We start from the raw sequence: 15,889 nt of genomic DNA on the forward strand, positions 1-15,889 counted from the left end.
AATAAGACAGTACCTGGTTTGGATTAGAGTGCAAGGAATAGTCTAATCTCCCTTATTTCTGACTTGGATAATAGCGTAATTAACTAAAATAGGAAGAGACCACAAGTAGGTCCTGGAGATGAGACGGAGTGCTGTTAGTTGTGGACCTGTCAAGTTAGAACTATAGGAAATTCAAGTGGATACATCAAGCAATTGGATATACCTGAAACTTAAGTCAACCTGTAAGACACAGACTTGGAGGTCAGCAGCAGGCATTAATGGCTGACACTGTATGTTAATCATGTGCCAGACAGAATGTTAAATACTTAATATGAATTATTTAATATTCAAACTAATCTTTTAGATTGGGAATTATTTTTTTTTATCCCCATTTGACAAAGGTAAACTGGGGAGTTAAAGAGTTTATAACTGGCCTATTACAAGATAGCTATAATGGTGGAGCCAAGATACCAGCACTGAGCACTTAACTACATTCTGTAATGTTAGAACCATTAATTACCTAGAGAAAATATAGCTTAAGAGCAATGGGCCGAGGACAAAATTTTGTAACACATTAGTGTTTAAAGTGTGCAGAGGAGCCGAAGCTGGTTTGGCTCAGTGGTAGAGCGTCAGTCTGCGGACTGAAGGGTCCCAGATTCGATTCCAGTCAAGGGCATGTACATTGGTTGCGGGCACATCCCCGGTAGAGGGTGTGCAAGAGGCAGCTGGTCGATGTTTCTCTCTCATCGACGTTTCTAGCTCTCTATCTCTCTCCCTTCCTCTCTATAAAAAATCAATAAAATATATTAAAAAAAATAAAATAAAATAAAATAAAAGTGGCACAGGGGGCAGCTGAGAAAATGGTGACCCTCCCTGTACAGGTGAGAAAGCAGAAAAGGCAGCAGAGTCTTTCTTTGGTTAATACACCAAGAGAGGATGGGAGCAAAAGGGGTGAAAATGTAAGAAAGCTGAAGGTTTTTTTTTATTGATTTTAGAGAGGGAGAAGGTAGCATTGATTTGTTGTTCCACATATTTATGCATTGCATTCATTGGTTGATTTGTGTATATGCCCTGACAGAGATCAAACCCACAACCAGTAAGTATGGAACAATACTCTAACCAACTAAGCTACCTGGTCAGGGCTAAAGCTGGGTTTTTGTTGTTAATGCTCACCCAAGGACTTTCCATGAATTTTTAGAGAGAGAGATGTGATGCCAAGACTGGTTTGGATCAGTGGATAGAGCGTTGGCCTGCGGACTGAAAGGTCCCAGGTTCGATTCCAGTCAAGGGCATGTACCTTGTTTGCTGGCACATCCCCAGTAGGGGTGTACAAGAGGCAGCTGATCGATGATTCGCTCCCATCTATGTTTCTAACTCTATCCCTCTCTCTTCGTCTCTGTAAAAAATCAAAAAAATATATTAAAAAAAAAAAAAAAAAGAGAGAGAGAGAGAGAGATGTGAGAGACACATCAACTGGTTGCCTCCTGCATGGGCCCCAACTGGGTTAGGGCTTGCAATCCAAGTACATGACCTTGACTGGGAATCAAATCCAAGACCCTTCTGTGCACAGGCTGATACTCTAACCACTGAGAACACTGGCCGGGACTAAAGCTCAGTGTTTTTTAATCCTGGAAGAGGGCTTTCAGGTGAAAGGTTAGGAGTAGAGGGACAAAGGTCAGAGGAGTATGCACAAAAAGTATGAAAAAGGAAGGAGGTTGATATTTGTGGTGATCACCAAGCACATGAACTAGTAAATCTCAAAACTGAATGGTGGTAACAATACCTCTCTTCATAGTTGGGTTTTACCTTGAATACATTTTTCTTTCAAATCCTCTTCACAGCTCTGTAATAAGACCTGCCGGTTTGATTTCCCGTACAGTGGAACAGCGAGAAATTGACCATTATGCTAACTACACCCAATGAGCTTATGGAGGTGAACTGTAATTACTATAGACTGCCCAACAACCCTTCCTTTTGGGAACTGAGCTTCTTCCACTTGGTGCCATTCTGAGAGGACTGTTAAACAAGGCCTCTACCTGCCTTAAGTGCTGCACAGTAATTGGTGCAGGAATGGTCGCTGACCAAAGAGCTCTGGTCTTTAAATTGTCAGGGGATTTATACAGTTGCTAGGACAGTCATTTTTATGAGGTCATGAAAGTTGATATTACTACTCCTAAAACTGTATAATACCCACTTCATGGGTATTAAGAGCTCAAGATAGTGGAAATCCAGTCTATGACTAGAAAACAGGTAGTTAAGAGCCCACCTCTGTGGTCGTAGCCTATTTAAATAAACAAAAGCACCAAGACACAGACAGACATGACAAAATATTTAATGTCTGTGCATGTGCCTTCCCCTGCCCCAATTCCTGTTACGATTTGATAGCCTCCTTATATGGCAGTTCCAGAGAACACAACGGGCACTGATCCCCAGCAGGACTTGGAAACCATTAAGGCCCTGGTTCTCTCGATTTGGATGACTGTTGGTGAGCTCTTTCCACAGCATGCCTCAGGCCTCTCTGGTCAAGGAGAAGAGCCCCCAGTTCTACAGGTCTCCTGGGGTCTTCTGTTCTTCTGCAGCCAGGCGCCGGGACATGCGCCGCTGGAAAAAGTGGTAGGCTCGAACACTGCAGAGGTAGCCCCCATACACAGTAAGGAGCATCATGGAGGCGGAGAAAGTCTTGTAGCCAATGTCAGCTAGTTGCTTGGCAGTTGGCATGTCGTCCCCTACAAAGAAAGACTGAATTTTAGACACCAGGATAGGTCTCCTGTGCCCAGCCCACTTCCTTGTTGAAAGCCATTCCATAACTTCTGCATCCTGCTTAGTCTGTCTCCTCTACAGAGATGCAGCGTCTTATAGTGGTTGACAACGTTTGGGAATTCTAAGATTCAAAATAAAATCTACACGAGACACACACACACAGCTGGAACCAGGTGAATCCGGATGACATTTTTTGGAAAGAAGTGACTGTTATGGACCACCCAGAAATGTTAACTGGTACATTAAGCATGCATCAGTTTTTCTGGCTAACAGGCAATTAATGGAGGTAGCCAGGGATTAAACATGAGCAGTAAATTATTCTCTGTAGAAGATCAAATGGGAACCTTCTAGGCAATATCCAATTTATTTTCCCCATAAAAACAATCTTATTCACGGTGGTTAGGTTCCCAGGTTAGCCCTCAAGTATCTGTTTAAGCCATAATATTCCTGAAATAGTGCCCGCCTTCCCCAGCATTAACTCTTAAGTTCCAAACACAACACAAAGCACCTATCCCAACGGCTAAAAAGAAATGGAGTCCCCAGCAAATTAACTCACATTTGCATGAGATAAATTACTTCTAATTTAACCATTCCCTGGATATTCTGAGCTACAGAACAAGAGAAAATCTAGCATGGCAATCTCTCATCCTGCACAAAACATTCCTCAGTTTGGGACTATGTGTTCTTAGACTCCTCTTTGTTGAGGGAATTGAAATAAAAAGACTAGCTGAGATTAGTGAGAATATGTGGGAGAAGAAAAGCGCAGGATTAGCTGGCTTAGGGAGTCGAGAGTGGGGTGAGATAAGTGCTTCTCTGAGTGAGTTCTACGGTCTGAACATTTCCTTAGAGCCAGCCCTTGAAGGTGGACTCCAAGCTGAGCTGAGGCATAGCTTCCTTGAATTATAATTCCAAGTGACTTTAAATAAGGTCAGAGGAAGAAAACCAAATGGCACAATCTCAAGATGAGGTTATCTGAGCTTTGAAAGGACCCCAAGCTGTGAGACTGAAGAAAACACACAGAGAGAGCAGAATATTAAGAGACTTGCGGACCTTCAACCTCCCCCCTACTTCTTTCCCCTCACATTCCCCATAACCCTGGCCAGAAGCTAACCACTCCTTTGAGGAGCTGAAGGAAGAAGGCTGGAAGCATTCGCTAGCCAAGAAACAAAATGGTACAACTTGGCTAGAGTGACAGAGACTTAATAGAATTGATTTTGGTATCTAGAATCTCACTTCTCTTGTCTAATCCAACCTAAGATTGTTCCTATTTTCAAATTTTAAAAAACTCTTCACATACCCTGAGCTAATACAGGGTGTAGAAAAGAAGACAGCCGGGACCGGTTTGGCTCAATGGATAGAGCTTGGGGACTGAAGGGCCCCGGGTTCGATTCCGGTCAAGGGCATGTACCTTGGTTGCGGGCATATCCCCAGTAGGGGGTGTGCAAGAGGCAGCTGATAAATGACTCTCTCTCATTGATGTTTCGAAGTCTCTATCTCTCTCCCTTCCACTCTGTACAAAAATCAATAAAATATATTTTTTTAAAAAAATAGAAAAGAAGACAAATGCAGAAGTTCAAAGAGATTTATTAACTGAATAGATTAGGGCAAAGCTGATAATATCTCCAAGTTAGGAAACTTTGTCCATTGGGACACTTACTAGAAATAAGAAATAAGAACCAAGGTGGTAATCACACTGTCAGTCAAGATCTTGAGTTGGGATTTGGACATCTTAAAATTAAGATGCTCAATACAATATTCAGGTGATGCTGGCTATTAGGCAGATGGACATGCAAATCTGGACAGCTCTTGGGCGGTGACGAGTGCCACCAAAGCAGAGGATAAGACCAGAGAGAGGGAAGCCAAGGAAACACAAATTTGAAGAAGCAAAATAATTAGGGAAATCCTGCTTCAAGAGGGGGGCTTTTTCGTTTAACTATATCCCTCTTCCTGGTTGAAAGTCTCTGCTGTACCAAGTCACCGCCACTGATGGAAGTGTGCTACATTTTTCAGGTGTACTGGGCCAGAATGAGAATTGGGAACCACTAGGGCAAAGTTATGTGCCTTGAAGACTGGTCATATGGGAATAGATGACTAGGTCACAGGTAAACCTAGGGTAAAAATTTAGCCAGGGCCTCAGCAGGCCCACGAACCCCGACCCCCTCCAAGGTCAGAGCTACTAGAGTCAGAACGTGGAGGGCCAAGGTTTGACAGGAACCTACAGCTGCAAGGAGCTTGTTGAGCTGGACGCAGTGCAAATCGCGGCCTCGTCCGCGGTGCAGGATACACCCATACACCGGTGACTTCAAGGGCACGGAAGCCCGAGGACTAGGGCACGGGAGGATGCGGCCCAAACTGGCGCGCCTCCGCTCGCCCCCGCAGTCGGCGTACCTGGAGGTTGCAGCTCGCTCCCGTCCACCGAGGCTCCGCGGGCAGCGTCCCGCCACCAGTGCGCGCGGCCTGACAGAGCACCTGACACGAGGGCGGCGGTCCAGGAACAACCCTAGACACTGAGGTGCTATTGGTCAGGGAAGCCACCTTTCCCCCTCCCGCCTATCCACCCCAATTACCTTCTGGGATACGACACCCAACTCAGAGAGAGCGCACGGCGTGCGGGACACCCAGGCGGGAGCGCGCCGCCCGCAGCCCCGCCTCCTTGCCGTCCTGGAACTTCCGGCTTCCGGCCCAGCCACCCTTACTACGCATCCTCAGACGAGCCTCGGGGTCCAGGAGGCCCGTTGGATTCTGGGGGTTGTAGTCATTCTCCGTTGAGAGAGGGTCTCCGGTGACTCAAACTCTAGAACTGGAACTTTTAAGTAAGTACCCAGTCACGGAAGAAGAGGCGGTCTTTGCCGCGGACTCGGTCAATCGCCAGTCCTCGGCTCACGGCGCAGGGAAGTCGCCAGCAGCGGGGTAGGTTCCCCCCGGCCAGCCCTCCGGAGTTGAGCCGCGCGCCCCCTCCAGCCTGGCGCTGCCCTCTGCCCGGTGGCCACGCTCAGGTAGGAAACGACCCGCACCGTGAGGCCTGCACCGCCACGGAGGCCGCAGGCCTGGCCATGGCCACGGAGTGGGCACGAGGGCTGCTTCTGCCCCGTGTGTGGCCTCTCTGCCCGCAGGCGGCGTGAGAAAGTCCCAAAGCAGCTCCGGGAAGGGGAGGAGAGGGTGCCCCGTCGGGGAGGAGAACTGCGTGGGCACTGCTAGGGGCAGGGAGCAGCTGGGAACATCAAGGAGGGCTTTCTTCTTTTTCTTTTTTTAAAATATATTTTTTATTGATTTCAGAGAGGAAGGTGAGGAAGAAAGAGATAGAAACATCAATAATGAGCGAGAATCAATCATTACTGGTCGCCTCCTGCACGCCCCCCACTGAGCCCGCAACCGGGGCCTGTGCCCTTCCAGGAATCGAACTGTGACCTCCTGGTTCATAGGAGGATGCTCCACCACTGAGCCAGCCAGCTGGGCAAGGAGGGCTTTCTTTTCCCCCTTTCCTTGGGGTAGAAATGAAAACACACAGCATACAAACTGCCACAATGCACGGAAGCACCCTTCCCCAACTCGTTTCTGGAAAATACACACATACTTTATTGGGTACACAAATAGCCTCATTTGAAGGCCTCAGCTTCAGTTAACTGTGGAGGGAACAAGAGTAGGCGAAAGTGTTTGACTACCCAAACAAGGTCACAGCCGTGCTGAGGGAAGGGACTGCCTGCCTGCCCTCACTCTGACCTCCTGTATTCAGCCAGCGCCCCTCACTGGGCCAGCCAGATCTGGGGGGGCTTTTTTTCACTGGAAAGTGAATTCTCAGCAGCTAGGTACTGAGAGGAGCCTGCCTCCCTGGTGAGGCCGGGAATAAGAGAGGGTTAACATGGTGCTGGCCAGAGCTAGTTATATGCCTGATGCTGCCATACAGGAAGCTGAGACCCTTTGCTGGATTCGAGGAGCATCTTAGGCCCTCAGACTATTAATAGCCAGGAGCCTAGGCTGCTGACCTGGGACATTCCCTCCCCATCCTGGAGCAAGGCCAGTGCACAGCACCCTCCTCCCCTCCTCCCCTCCTGTTCTTCCCTTACCCTCGGACAGCCGGTGTGCCACTGCGGGCACACTGCTGTGCTGCAAGGACTTTTCAAAACATGCGATACCTGACTATTTCGTCAGGGCCACTGACCTCTTTTCCCTTAAGTTGTCAAATAAAAAAGTGACAACAGCCAACACAACAATAGCTGTCCAGTGTGAGTGATTCAAAACTATACCTTTTTTTTTTTCTTTTTTTTCTTCAGATTGGTCATGTGCCACAGAATTTTAGTCATTAGTTTATGTGTGCCATGAGATGAAAAAGGTTGAAAATCGCTGCTTTAGGGGTAGGGTGCTTTTCATTCTTTCCCTCCTCCAGTTTCCTAGCTCTTGTGAGAAGGTGTATATATCAGATGACAGAGGGCTGGCCTTGGAATGTCATGATCCACCAGCATGGGACATGGTCACCTTCCCTACCCCTGATCAGCTTTTGGGCCACTCTCTGGCCACCTGCCCTCTAGAGCAGCTGGTTAGCCGCTCTGCAGGCCGCTAAGAAATAGGTTGAGGTTTGGGGAGAAGGAAAAGGGGTGGAGCCAAGGATGTCCTGGGGAGGGAGCAGGAGGATCCCAGCTGAAACCAGCCACTGGAGCTCCTGAGAAGGGAGGCGGGGCCAATACAAAGGTCACAGGGAGCAGTGTGATCGCCTGCAGTGAAAAGGTGTAGCTGTCCACGGGGAGGGGGAGGGAAGACTTGGAAAGGTCACGCACTGTGGGGAGGAGCTGGCAAAAAAAAAAACTAGGAACCAGGAAGTCCATGGGGAGAATGACAAGCCCCAGGGTAGCAACTCTGGTGCCAGGGCAGCCTGGGGGAGGGGAAAGGGAATGACCACAGGTTTCTGAGGACGCAGATGTTGCTAGGAGAAGCTAGAAGGGGGTTGAGATCTTTGTATTTTGTTAACAAACACTGAGATCCATTGATGCTGTGCAGGGCCTGGCAGAGGTCAGACAGAGCAAAGGAGTCCCTATGTCAGCTCAAAAGCCAGATCCCTCCCTGAGGGCCCTTGCCGCATCCCTCTTGTGGCTGAGATAGTTCTTTAGCTACTGACCTGGGCTTGGGGACAGGATCCCTGTTCTGTGTGAAGCAGCAGTGGGCACCCATTGCCTCACTTCCTTCTCCCTCCGCCATGCACACCCAGAGGCGGCAGCCCTGGGCCTTCCCCGAGGACAGGGAGAAAGCGGGCGCCACATCTGGAGGGGATCGAGGCCTCTCTCTCCATTGCTGCTGAGATATGGCAAGAGGCTGCAGGCTGCTTGGTGGTTCAGGGTGTCCAGACAGGTCACTGGGCCCTACAGCTTCCTGTCAGGTGAAAAGCTGAGAAGGGGCTGCTCTGGGGGGGTCCCAAATATCTCGGTGGCCAGGTACACAAACTTCCGCCTGTCTCCATGGGGTAAAGAAACTGCCTGGCCTGGGCCACGGCCTGCTCACATATGTTCTGGATGATTCTGGAGGCAGCGGATGAATTCACCCACTGGCTGGTTCTCGTAGCATATTCTGTACACAGCCGTGAACAGAGGGAACCTGGAATGGGGAGGAGAGACCCAGCTTAGCCTCCTTGTACATCCTCTAACCCCCACTCCACATCCCCTTCGAACCCTCCATTCTCCTCCCCTCCCACCTTTGAGTTCAGGTGGCCTCTGGTTCTCAGTTCCCAGCTGCTGAGAATTTTAACTTCCTAGCTCTGGGTCTTAGGGTCAGGTTGTTAATTGCCTCACTCCCTGTCATTGAACTGGCCAACATGATTCCCTGAAATTGTTTTGATCCAAGTGGACAAACCTCTTAACCTCTCTGAGCCTCGGTATCATCACCTGTAAAAGGGGGCCAGTGTGGCACAGTGCTGAAGGGATCCTGACTCTGTGAAGAGCTTCATAAATGCCAGTTTCCTCCTCCTCATCCTCTTGCCCAGGCTGTTTGCTTTACCAGGAGGCTTTACTCTGACCAGCCATGAACTGATCTCTTGAGCCTGTTTCATTCCCTCTTATCCCAGGATTCATTCTCCACCAAGAGAGCTCTGCTCTGATCAGCCATCACCCCCTCTTGTCTGTGTGCTTCACATAAAGCAGCACCTTGACGTAGAGACTGTCCTCACCCAGGACCCAGGACAGAGGTCAGGGACAGAGGGTTGGCTTTAGGTGAGCAGCTTAGACTCAGGATGATAGACCGAAAAATAGAACAATTTATTCCTATTCCTGCTGCCCAGAGTTCCAACCCCCACAGCAGAGAATGAGGAAAGAATGGAGGGAGGCTGTGAGAGGGGTTGAAGCAATGTGGTATAAAGATCACTAGACTGGAAGGAGTTCAAAGACCATGAACTCCTAGTTGGGGGACAGTGGGCATCCAGACTCTTTCCAAGCTCTGGTCTCTGTGTGTGTTAACATAAGATAACATTTCCCTCTCTGCCCACTTTACTACAGATTGAGGAGGGTTCAAGAACTTAAAGAATGGGAGAGCACTTCTGGCTGTGACTCCCTCCCCCAGTGGGCTTGGTCCCCAGGGGGGCTGTGGCAGACACTTACTTTTGTACCAAGCGCTTTTGTTCGAGGATGCTGTGTAGCTCCCGGGCTGTCTGGGGCCCCTGTAGCTTCTGCCCATTCAGCATCTCTTTCTCCAGCTGCTCAATGGACTGTGAAAGCACAGGACAGGTGGATGGAGATGAGAGAGGAGGATTAGCGTGAGGTTGAGAGTCCGGGGCTTGATGAGAGTAGGAAGGTCAAGGAAAGAAAGGCTAGCAACGTTTACAAGCTTAATGTTTGTGCTCAAGAGACACCTCAAGCCGAAACCGGTTTGGCTCAGTGGTAGAGCATCGGTCTGCGGACTGAAAGGTCCCGGGTTCGATTCCGGTCAAGGGCATGTACCTTGGTTGCGGGCATATCCCCAGTAGGGGTTGTGCAAGAGGCAGCTGATCGATGACTCTCATCGATGTTTCTAACTCTCTCTATCCCTCTCCCTTCCTCTCTGTAAAAAATCAATAAAATATATTAAAAAAAAAAAAAAAAGACACTTCAAGCCAGGTTCCTCTACCTCGACACCTCTAAGCCCACCCTCTGTTCTCCATTCTCCCCGGCGCCCACCTTTCCTGTGCGGGCAAAGGCCTCGGACACCCTGCGGTTCCGCCCTCCGTAGCAGGTAGTGATGAGGTCAGCGATGCCACAGCTCTCCAGGAAGGTGGCAGAGGACACAGGGCCCTTGCAGAAGAGCTTGGCGAAGGCAATCATCTCCATGAGGCCCAGTCGGATCACCGCTGCCTTGGTATTGTCGCCAAAGCCCAGCCCATCGCAGAAGCCAGCCCCCACGGCCACTACATTCTTTGGAAAATGGAAGTCACAGATGAGAAAGGATCCCCTTCTTCAGGCCCCACTCGGAGCCCTCGCCACCGGCCTCATGCTGCTTCCATCAGCCATGATATGCCCACTGAAGAAGTGAAGCATAGTGGGTGGCTCCGAGACTATTTCTACCTCGTGGTTTTCCCACTTGTGCTCTCCCCTAGCCTGGGCTTATGCTGCCCGGCTCCCCAACTCTGCTCCATCCTCCATCCTGGAGGAATTTACTGAAAACCAGTCTTCCATCTGGCTGGCTCCCCCGCCCAGGCCTATCGCTGATATCCACAGCTCTGTCTAGGGTCCAGAGCTCTAGCCATCAGTCTGTCTGGGTGTTCTGGGCATCTCCCATGAGCCTGAGTGCTCCCCCAGAGCATCTCCTCTTCTCCTTGGACCGCCCCTGGAGCCAGTGAGAGGGATGTCCCACAAGAGGCTACAGGGAGAAAGGAGGAGGGGGGTCCTGTGTCCGATGGTGAATAATCAGCCCGCCTAAATGATTTTGGCTTTGCTTCTGCAGTTCTTCCTACGTGTATAGGATTTGGTGGGGAATGGGAGCAACTGCCTCTGAGTGAGAGCCTGGAGGACCAGTAACCAGGTATAGCTAAGCCAGGCCCTCTTCTCCCCACCCCAGGATCTTCTCCCCACCCCCTAGCTGCTTCTACGTCCTTCTCACCTTCAAGGCCCCACATATCTCTACCGTGTCCACCTCTTGCACCACCGTGATGCGGAAATTGGGCGTCTGCATGAGCTCTTTCAGAAGCAGTCCCTGGGCATGGTCCTTGCAGCCTGAAATGGAGAGGGGCAAGGCGTTAACAGCGGACTCTTGGCTCTCCTTTGCACACCTGCCCTAAGCAGGACCCGAAACCCTTTCCCTCGGGGTGTCCCAGCCTTCCCTCACCTCTGATGCTTGGGTCTTCTTCCTTTGTCTGCCTTATGGGGAGAAGATGGCTAAGTGGGTTTGGGGGAGGGAGAGTATGGAGCTGCTTTATGTACGTGGGCTGTGGTGGGGCTCTCACCAATGGTTGTCTCACAAAACTTCTCATCAGCCACCTCGTTGGCAATGTTGGCCCCCATCAGCACGTTCACAGGGATGCCGAGTTGCTCCCCAATCACTTCAGAGATGAGCTTCAGCCCGTTGGGGCCCTCGTCTATACCCTGGGCACAGGACGGAGCTCAGGCCAGGCGCTCTTTATGCCCACCGAGGGCTTCCCACCTAGAAATCCTACCCTTTCCAAATCCGCTGTTCATCAGTGTCCCCCGACCCCCCATATGTCCTGCTGCCATCCCAACCCAGCCAAAGCTAGATGTAAGGAGCGTGGATGGCATATGAAAATCCATCCGAAAACTCTCCTCCACCTACTCTCTCTCCAAGGCAGTGTATCTCCACATTCCTGTACAACTCACTTCCAAGTTCCCAAACCAACTTCCATCCCAGTCACTGCTCCAAACCAACCTCTCTCACATTCCTCAACCCAGCCTGCTCCTCACACCCCCGGTATCCTTTGGACACCTCCTAAGCTCCAGGTCATCTGCCTCCAAACCGATCTCTTGTCTACTCCTCAACCAACCTCCCCTTCCCCGTAGCCTCCAGCATCTCACTGTTTCCCACGCCTCCCCAAGCCACTCCTTTCCTCTTCCCAGAGACTCTTAGCCTACTTTTGCCATATTCTCTCCTCCACACTTTACCCACCCCGAGCCCCACAAGTTAGCTGCACCCCCATTCACATGGTGTCCCTGGCACCTTAATAAGAGATATCCCGATTGCTCCTGCCTTCAGATGGCCCTTGAGCTGATCACAGAGCTTGCCGATGAACTGATGGGGCACCACAAAGATCAGGATGTCAGCATCCTCGGCAGCCTGCACCACATCTGGGACAGCCACCTGTGGGGTGACCGTGTTCATGGGCTGATAGACTTCTTCTGACCCCCACGAAACCCCATTCAGTTCAGAAGATCTAAAAGCCAAAGAGTGAGGCTTGTGGGGGAAAAGACGACCAGTTTGGGGTTGAATCTGGAAGGGCTAAACTTGGAGGAATACGACACTGTATTCCTTCTCCCATCGCCACCATCCCTCTCTGCTCCAGTTTTCCGGGGCTCCTGACTCTGGGAAACCTCCTCCCAGCACCCTCCTAGCCTTTGGCTGCGGGACAGTTAGAGGCCAAAGGAGGCCTGAGCTTGGCAGGAGGAAGAGGCCAAGTGATTTCATCACCCCGCTCCTCAGGGTCCCGAACGGGGAGGGACAGTGCCAGTTCTTCTGTCTTCTCTGGGGAGTGAGCCACGTGGGTTTGACCAAAGACCTTAAGTCCAAGGAGCATCGTCCAAGTCTGCTAATAACCCAGTGAATAAGTAACTGGATTAGAGCCTGAGGCAGGCACTACCTGAACCCCAGGCCTGGGAGCCAGAGAGCCTGTCTGGTTGCCACAGAAACCAACTTCCTAGTCTTTTGAAGACCTGGGAGTCCATAAATGGGGGCGGGGGCTGGGGGTGGGAGTTCTCCTGTTCCAGAAAGTGCCCAGGAAAGCAGTTTGGGGGCTGTGCCTAGGAGTGCCCGGTGCCTGGAACAGCCTTCCTGAGACACTTCCCAAGTCCAGGTCGCACCGGAAATGGCCCCCTTCAGCAGGAGGCGAGCACACCTCCCCTCTCCCTTCCCTGTAGGGAGTTGGAGCTCACCACGTTGGAGGGAAGCTTGTGCCCTGGCAGGTATTTGACATTTTCATGCTGTGTGTTGATGATCTCTGTCAGCTTTCTGCCCCCGACGTCTTCCTCAAACACCCACATGGTCACCCGTGGGTCAAAATGTGCCAGCTTGGCTGCATTGCCACCCACAATCTTGGCGATGGCTGAACCCCTGGTAGGAGAGGGAGCACAGAAAGTGGGGGTGTGATGGAGGAGGTTGGCAGGGGAGGGGGCAGTGTTCCACCTCAGTGTATGGCAGGGGAGGGCACAGCCCACCAGATTATTTACCTTCCTTGTCACCCCCACCCCCAAACCCAAGCAGCTTTTAAGCAGAGAGCACTGGAGGCCCCCTTCCGTGCCGAGCAGGTGCAGGGCCAGGGCCAGGGCCAGGCAGGGGCCAGGAGAGGTTTGGACACCATCTGTCCTCCGGGGCCGGGAGCGGGAACACAGAAGATAACAGCAGGGAGGGAAGAGGAGTCAGGGTTTTTTCTACCCGCTGCCTGCCTCCTGCCCACCTAGGCCTCTGTGTTCTTGGGGGATCCCCCTTCCTCCCCATACCTCTCGGCAGAGCCACTTACCAGTTGCCGGAGCCTAAAATGCAGACTTTCTTGACAGCCATGGTGCCGCTTTTCTGCCGGAGCCGGCTGGTTCACACTCCCAGCTCTTCTCTGCGCTGGGAGCATATAACTCTGCCACACGTGGGTGCAGCCAAGCCCCGCCCTCCAGGGGAGGCAGGCGCCTGGGGAGCCAGTCTGGCCGAGCCAGGGAAACGGGAGAAAGGGGTAGAGACAGGTGGGGAACTGGAATGGGGCACAAACCACGCTCCACTTTGCCTCAGGTTTGCCAGCTGATGGTGCTGGCAGTCTTCCTTTGGCCCCGGCTCAACCCCCCGTACCCCCCTGCGGCGGTCTCGTTTTGAAGTGTGCCAAGAAAAAGCCCAGATAAGGAGCAAGTGACTGGCCCGTCACTCCCTCCCGTCTCACAGCACTACAGTGTGCCACATGCAGCCCAGGTAGCAGGTACAGGAATGTTTTCTTTCCCGGGGTATATGTCTGGTATATCCTCCTGCCAGGACTCCAAAAAGTGCTCTGCAGTTTTGTCCTCTAGCAGGGAAGGGACCAGGTCACTGGCCCCACACTGGCTGCAGGGCTGTGAGTGGGGGTGGGCCCACTTTTAAAGCTGAGACCACAACAAAGGTAAAGGCGTGCTTTGGGGACAACCCAGCCCAAGAATGAGACCCCAGGAGCCCTGACGGACAAGGTCATCTCGGCTACCCACAGCCCTCATCTCAGGCACTCACCAGGGGCCTCCTCGCCTGTCTCCCCACCTGAACGTCTTCCAGGAAGGGAGGATGGGGAAGGTCAAAGTGAGAGGCTCTGATGCCCACAGGTTTCCTTTTGCGACTCTGGGCTTGAAGAAGACAGGAGAGAGAAGGTGCCAGCGTGCTCTCTGCCCCGGAGAGGCTTTCAGCACCCTTCAGTTTTCTTGGGGCTTTAAACTACCACACTCGGGCCGCCTCAGGTCGGTGGCTAGTTTGCAGAAGCCAGAAAAGGGGAAAGGAGGCTGGATCGGAGTAGCGGTGACCTTTGTGAGAGCGTGTTGGTCTCCGATGCTGTGATTGAGGAAGTGGGGTGGGGAGGGGAATGGAAGCAGCTTTCAGCAGTTTAGGGCTCTCTATCGCCCACAGCCATCTGTTTGACTCCGAAGGGAGCTCTGGTTTCTAGGCTGATCTGAGGAGAGGTGAAGGGCCCTAACACTCCAGCTGCCTGTGCACCTTGACCTAGAGGGCAGAGACCATTGTGTGCTCACATGCTGACCTCCTGAGCTGGCAGACTCCTAAGTGGGTGTTTCCAATCCCTGGGGCCACTGTTGGCCGGCAACAGTGATAAACACTGGGCTAGAGGGGAATCTGTGCAACCACTGCGTAAGGGTAAGTGGGCACGAGGTCAAAAGCGATGGTTTCCAGTCCGGCCACTGTGTCTCAACTGAGCATCAACTCATGCACCAGGTCACAGTTCAGTTCCCGGTCAGGGCACGTGCCAGGTTGTAGGCTCGATCCCCAAAAAGGGCATGCAGGAGGTTAGTTTTTCTCTCTCACCCATGTTTCTATCTCCCTACCCCCTCCTCTCCAAAAATCAATAAAAACATTTTCTTTAAAAAAAAAGAACAATGGCCGAAACCGGTTTGGCTCCGTGGATAGAGCTTCGGCCGAGTGGAAGGTCCCGGGTTCCATTCCAGTGAGGGGCATGTACCTTGGTTGCGGGCACATCCCCAGTGGGGGGTGTGCAGGAGGCAACTGATCGATGATTCTCTCTCATCGATGTTTCTAACGCTCTATCCCTCTCTCTTCCTTTCTGTGAAAAATCAATAAAATATGTTAAAAAAAATAAAAGTTGTGTGCGCGGAAACCAGTTTGGCTCAGTGGATAGAGCGTTGGCCTGCAGACTGAGAGGCCCCAGGTTCAATTCCGGTCAAGGGCATGTACATTGGTTGTAGGCACATCCCCGGTAGGGAGTGTGCATGAGCCAGCTGATCAATGTTTCTCTCATCGATGTTTCTAGCTCTCTATCCCTGTTCCTCTCTGTAAAAAATCAATAAAATATAAAAAAATAATAAAAAGAATAATGTTCTAATGGCTGCCCAGAAAAAGCCCCCCATATTCTCCTTCCATGGCCAGTTCCCATAGGAGAGAACAAACACAAAATCAGTTGTTTCCCTTAGGAACAAAGTTGTACCTCTACAGAGCCAGCCTGGCACAAATCACTCCAGTATGCACTGGCTCGGAGACAAGGCTCCAGTGCCAGGCTGCCAGCTGGGAGAACTGATTATGGGTGATGGAAGAGAAAGAATGCTTCTGTCCTTAACACATGATGGGAACCCCAAAGAATGGATATTTATGCATAAAATAACCCCATTGTTTTTCCCTAAATTCTTCCATCTCATTATGCTCCTGTAGTAATTTTTAGTGTGGAGACAAAGAATTTGTTCATTTATATAGGAATAGTGTGCAGAGATCCAGAACGGCTTGTCATAGGAAGTTATCTGTATCACTAGGCTCTTCCCAAGAGCAAACTAGATTTGCTTGAAATTAGTAA

General features: G+C 51.2%; 3 protein-coding genes across 5 annotated transcripts in view; all 3 read right to left on the bottom strand.

Annotated features, from left to right (window-relative positions):
* Positions 1–2,295: 2,295 nt before the first annotated feature.
* Positions 2,296–2,697, bottom strand: COX14 (cytochrome c oxidase assembly factor COX14; the record flags this gene model as incomplete). Its single annotated transcript, XM_084877544.1, has 1 exon — positions 2,296–2,697. The coding sequence occupies one exon, from the start codon at positions 2,695–2,697 to the stop codon at positions 2,524–2,526; it is 174 nt and encodes a 57-aa protein (XP_084733670.1). The 3' UTR covers positions 2,296–2,523.
* On the bottom strand, positions 2,296–15,148 carry GPD1 (glycerol-3-phosphate dehydrogenase 1). 3 transcript variants are annotated; one of them, XM_084877498.1, is made up of 9 exons: positions 13,373–15,148; positions 12,789–12,966; positions 11,860–12,000; positions 11,135–11,273; positions 10,792–10,904; positions 9,873–10,106; positions 9,318–9,424; positions 5,307–8,322; positions 2,296–2,705 (listed from the first exon to the last, which is right to left on the bottom strand). In XM_084877498.1, exons 1-8 carry the CDS (start codon positions 13,411–13,413, stop codon positions 8,226–8,228), a joined length of 1,050 nt encoding a protein of 349 aa, XP_084733624.1. In that variant the 5' UTR covers positions 13,414–15,148; the 3' UTR covers positions 2,296–2,705; positions 5,307–8,225. The 3 variants fall into 3 exon arrangements, with proteins under 3 accessions (XP_084733624.1, XP_084733623.1, XP_084733625.1); XM_084877497.1 differs by having other exon boundaries at positions 5,128–8,322; positions 13,373–13,428; XM_084877499.1 differs by lacking the exons at positions 2,296–2,705; positions 5,307–8,322; positions 9,318–9,424 and adding an exon at positions 9,444–9,568 and having other exon boundaries at positions 9,803–10,106.
* Positions 13,575–15,889, bottom strand: part of ASIC1 (acid sensing ion channel subunit 1) — a 41,494-nt gene continuing 39,179 nt past the window's right edge. Inside the window, exon 11 of the transcript XR_014794464.1 lies at positions 13,575–13,594. The gene's annotated coding sequence lies outside the window, so the exon portion shown is untranslated. The remainder of the gene's footprint in view (positions 13,595–15,889) is intronic.

The sequence above is a fragment of the Pipistrellus hanaki genome (assembly GCF_964339955.1).
Source record: "Pipistrellus hanaki genome assembly, chromosome: 3".
Classification (NCBI taxonomy): domain Eukaryota; kingdom Metazoa; phylum Chordata; class Mammalia; order Chiroptera; family Vespertilionidae; genus Pipistrellus; species Pipistrellus hanaki.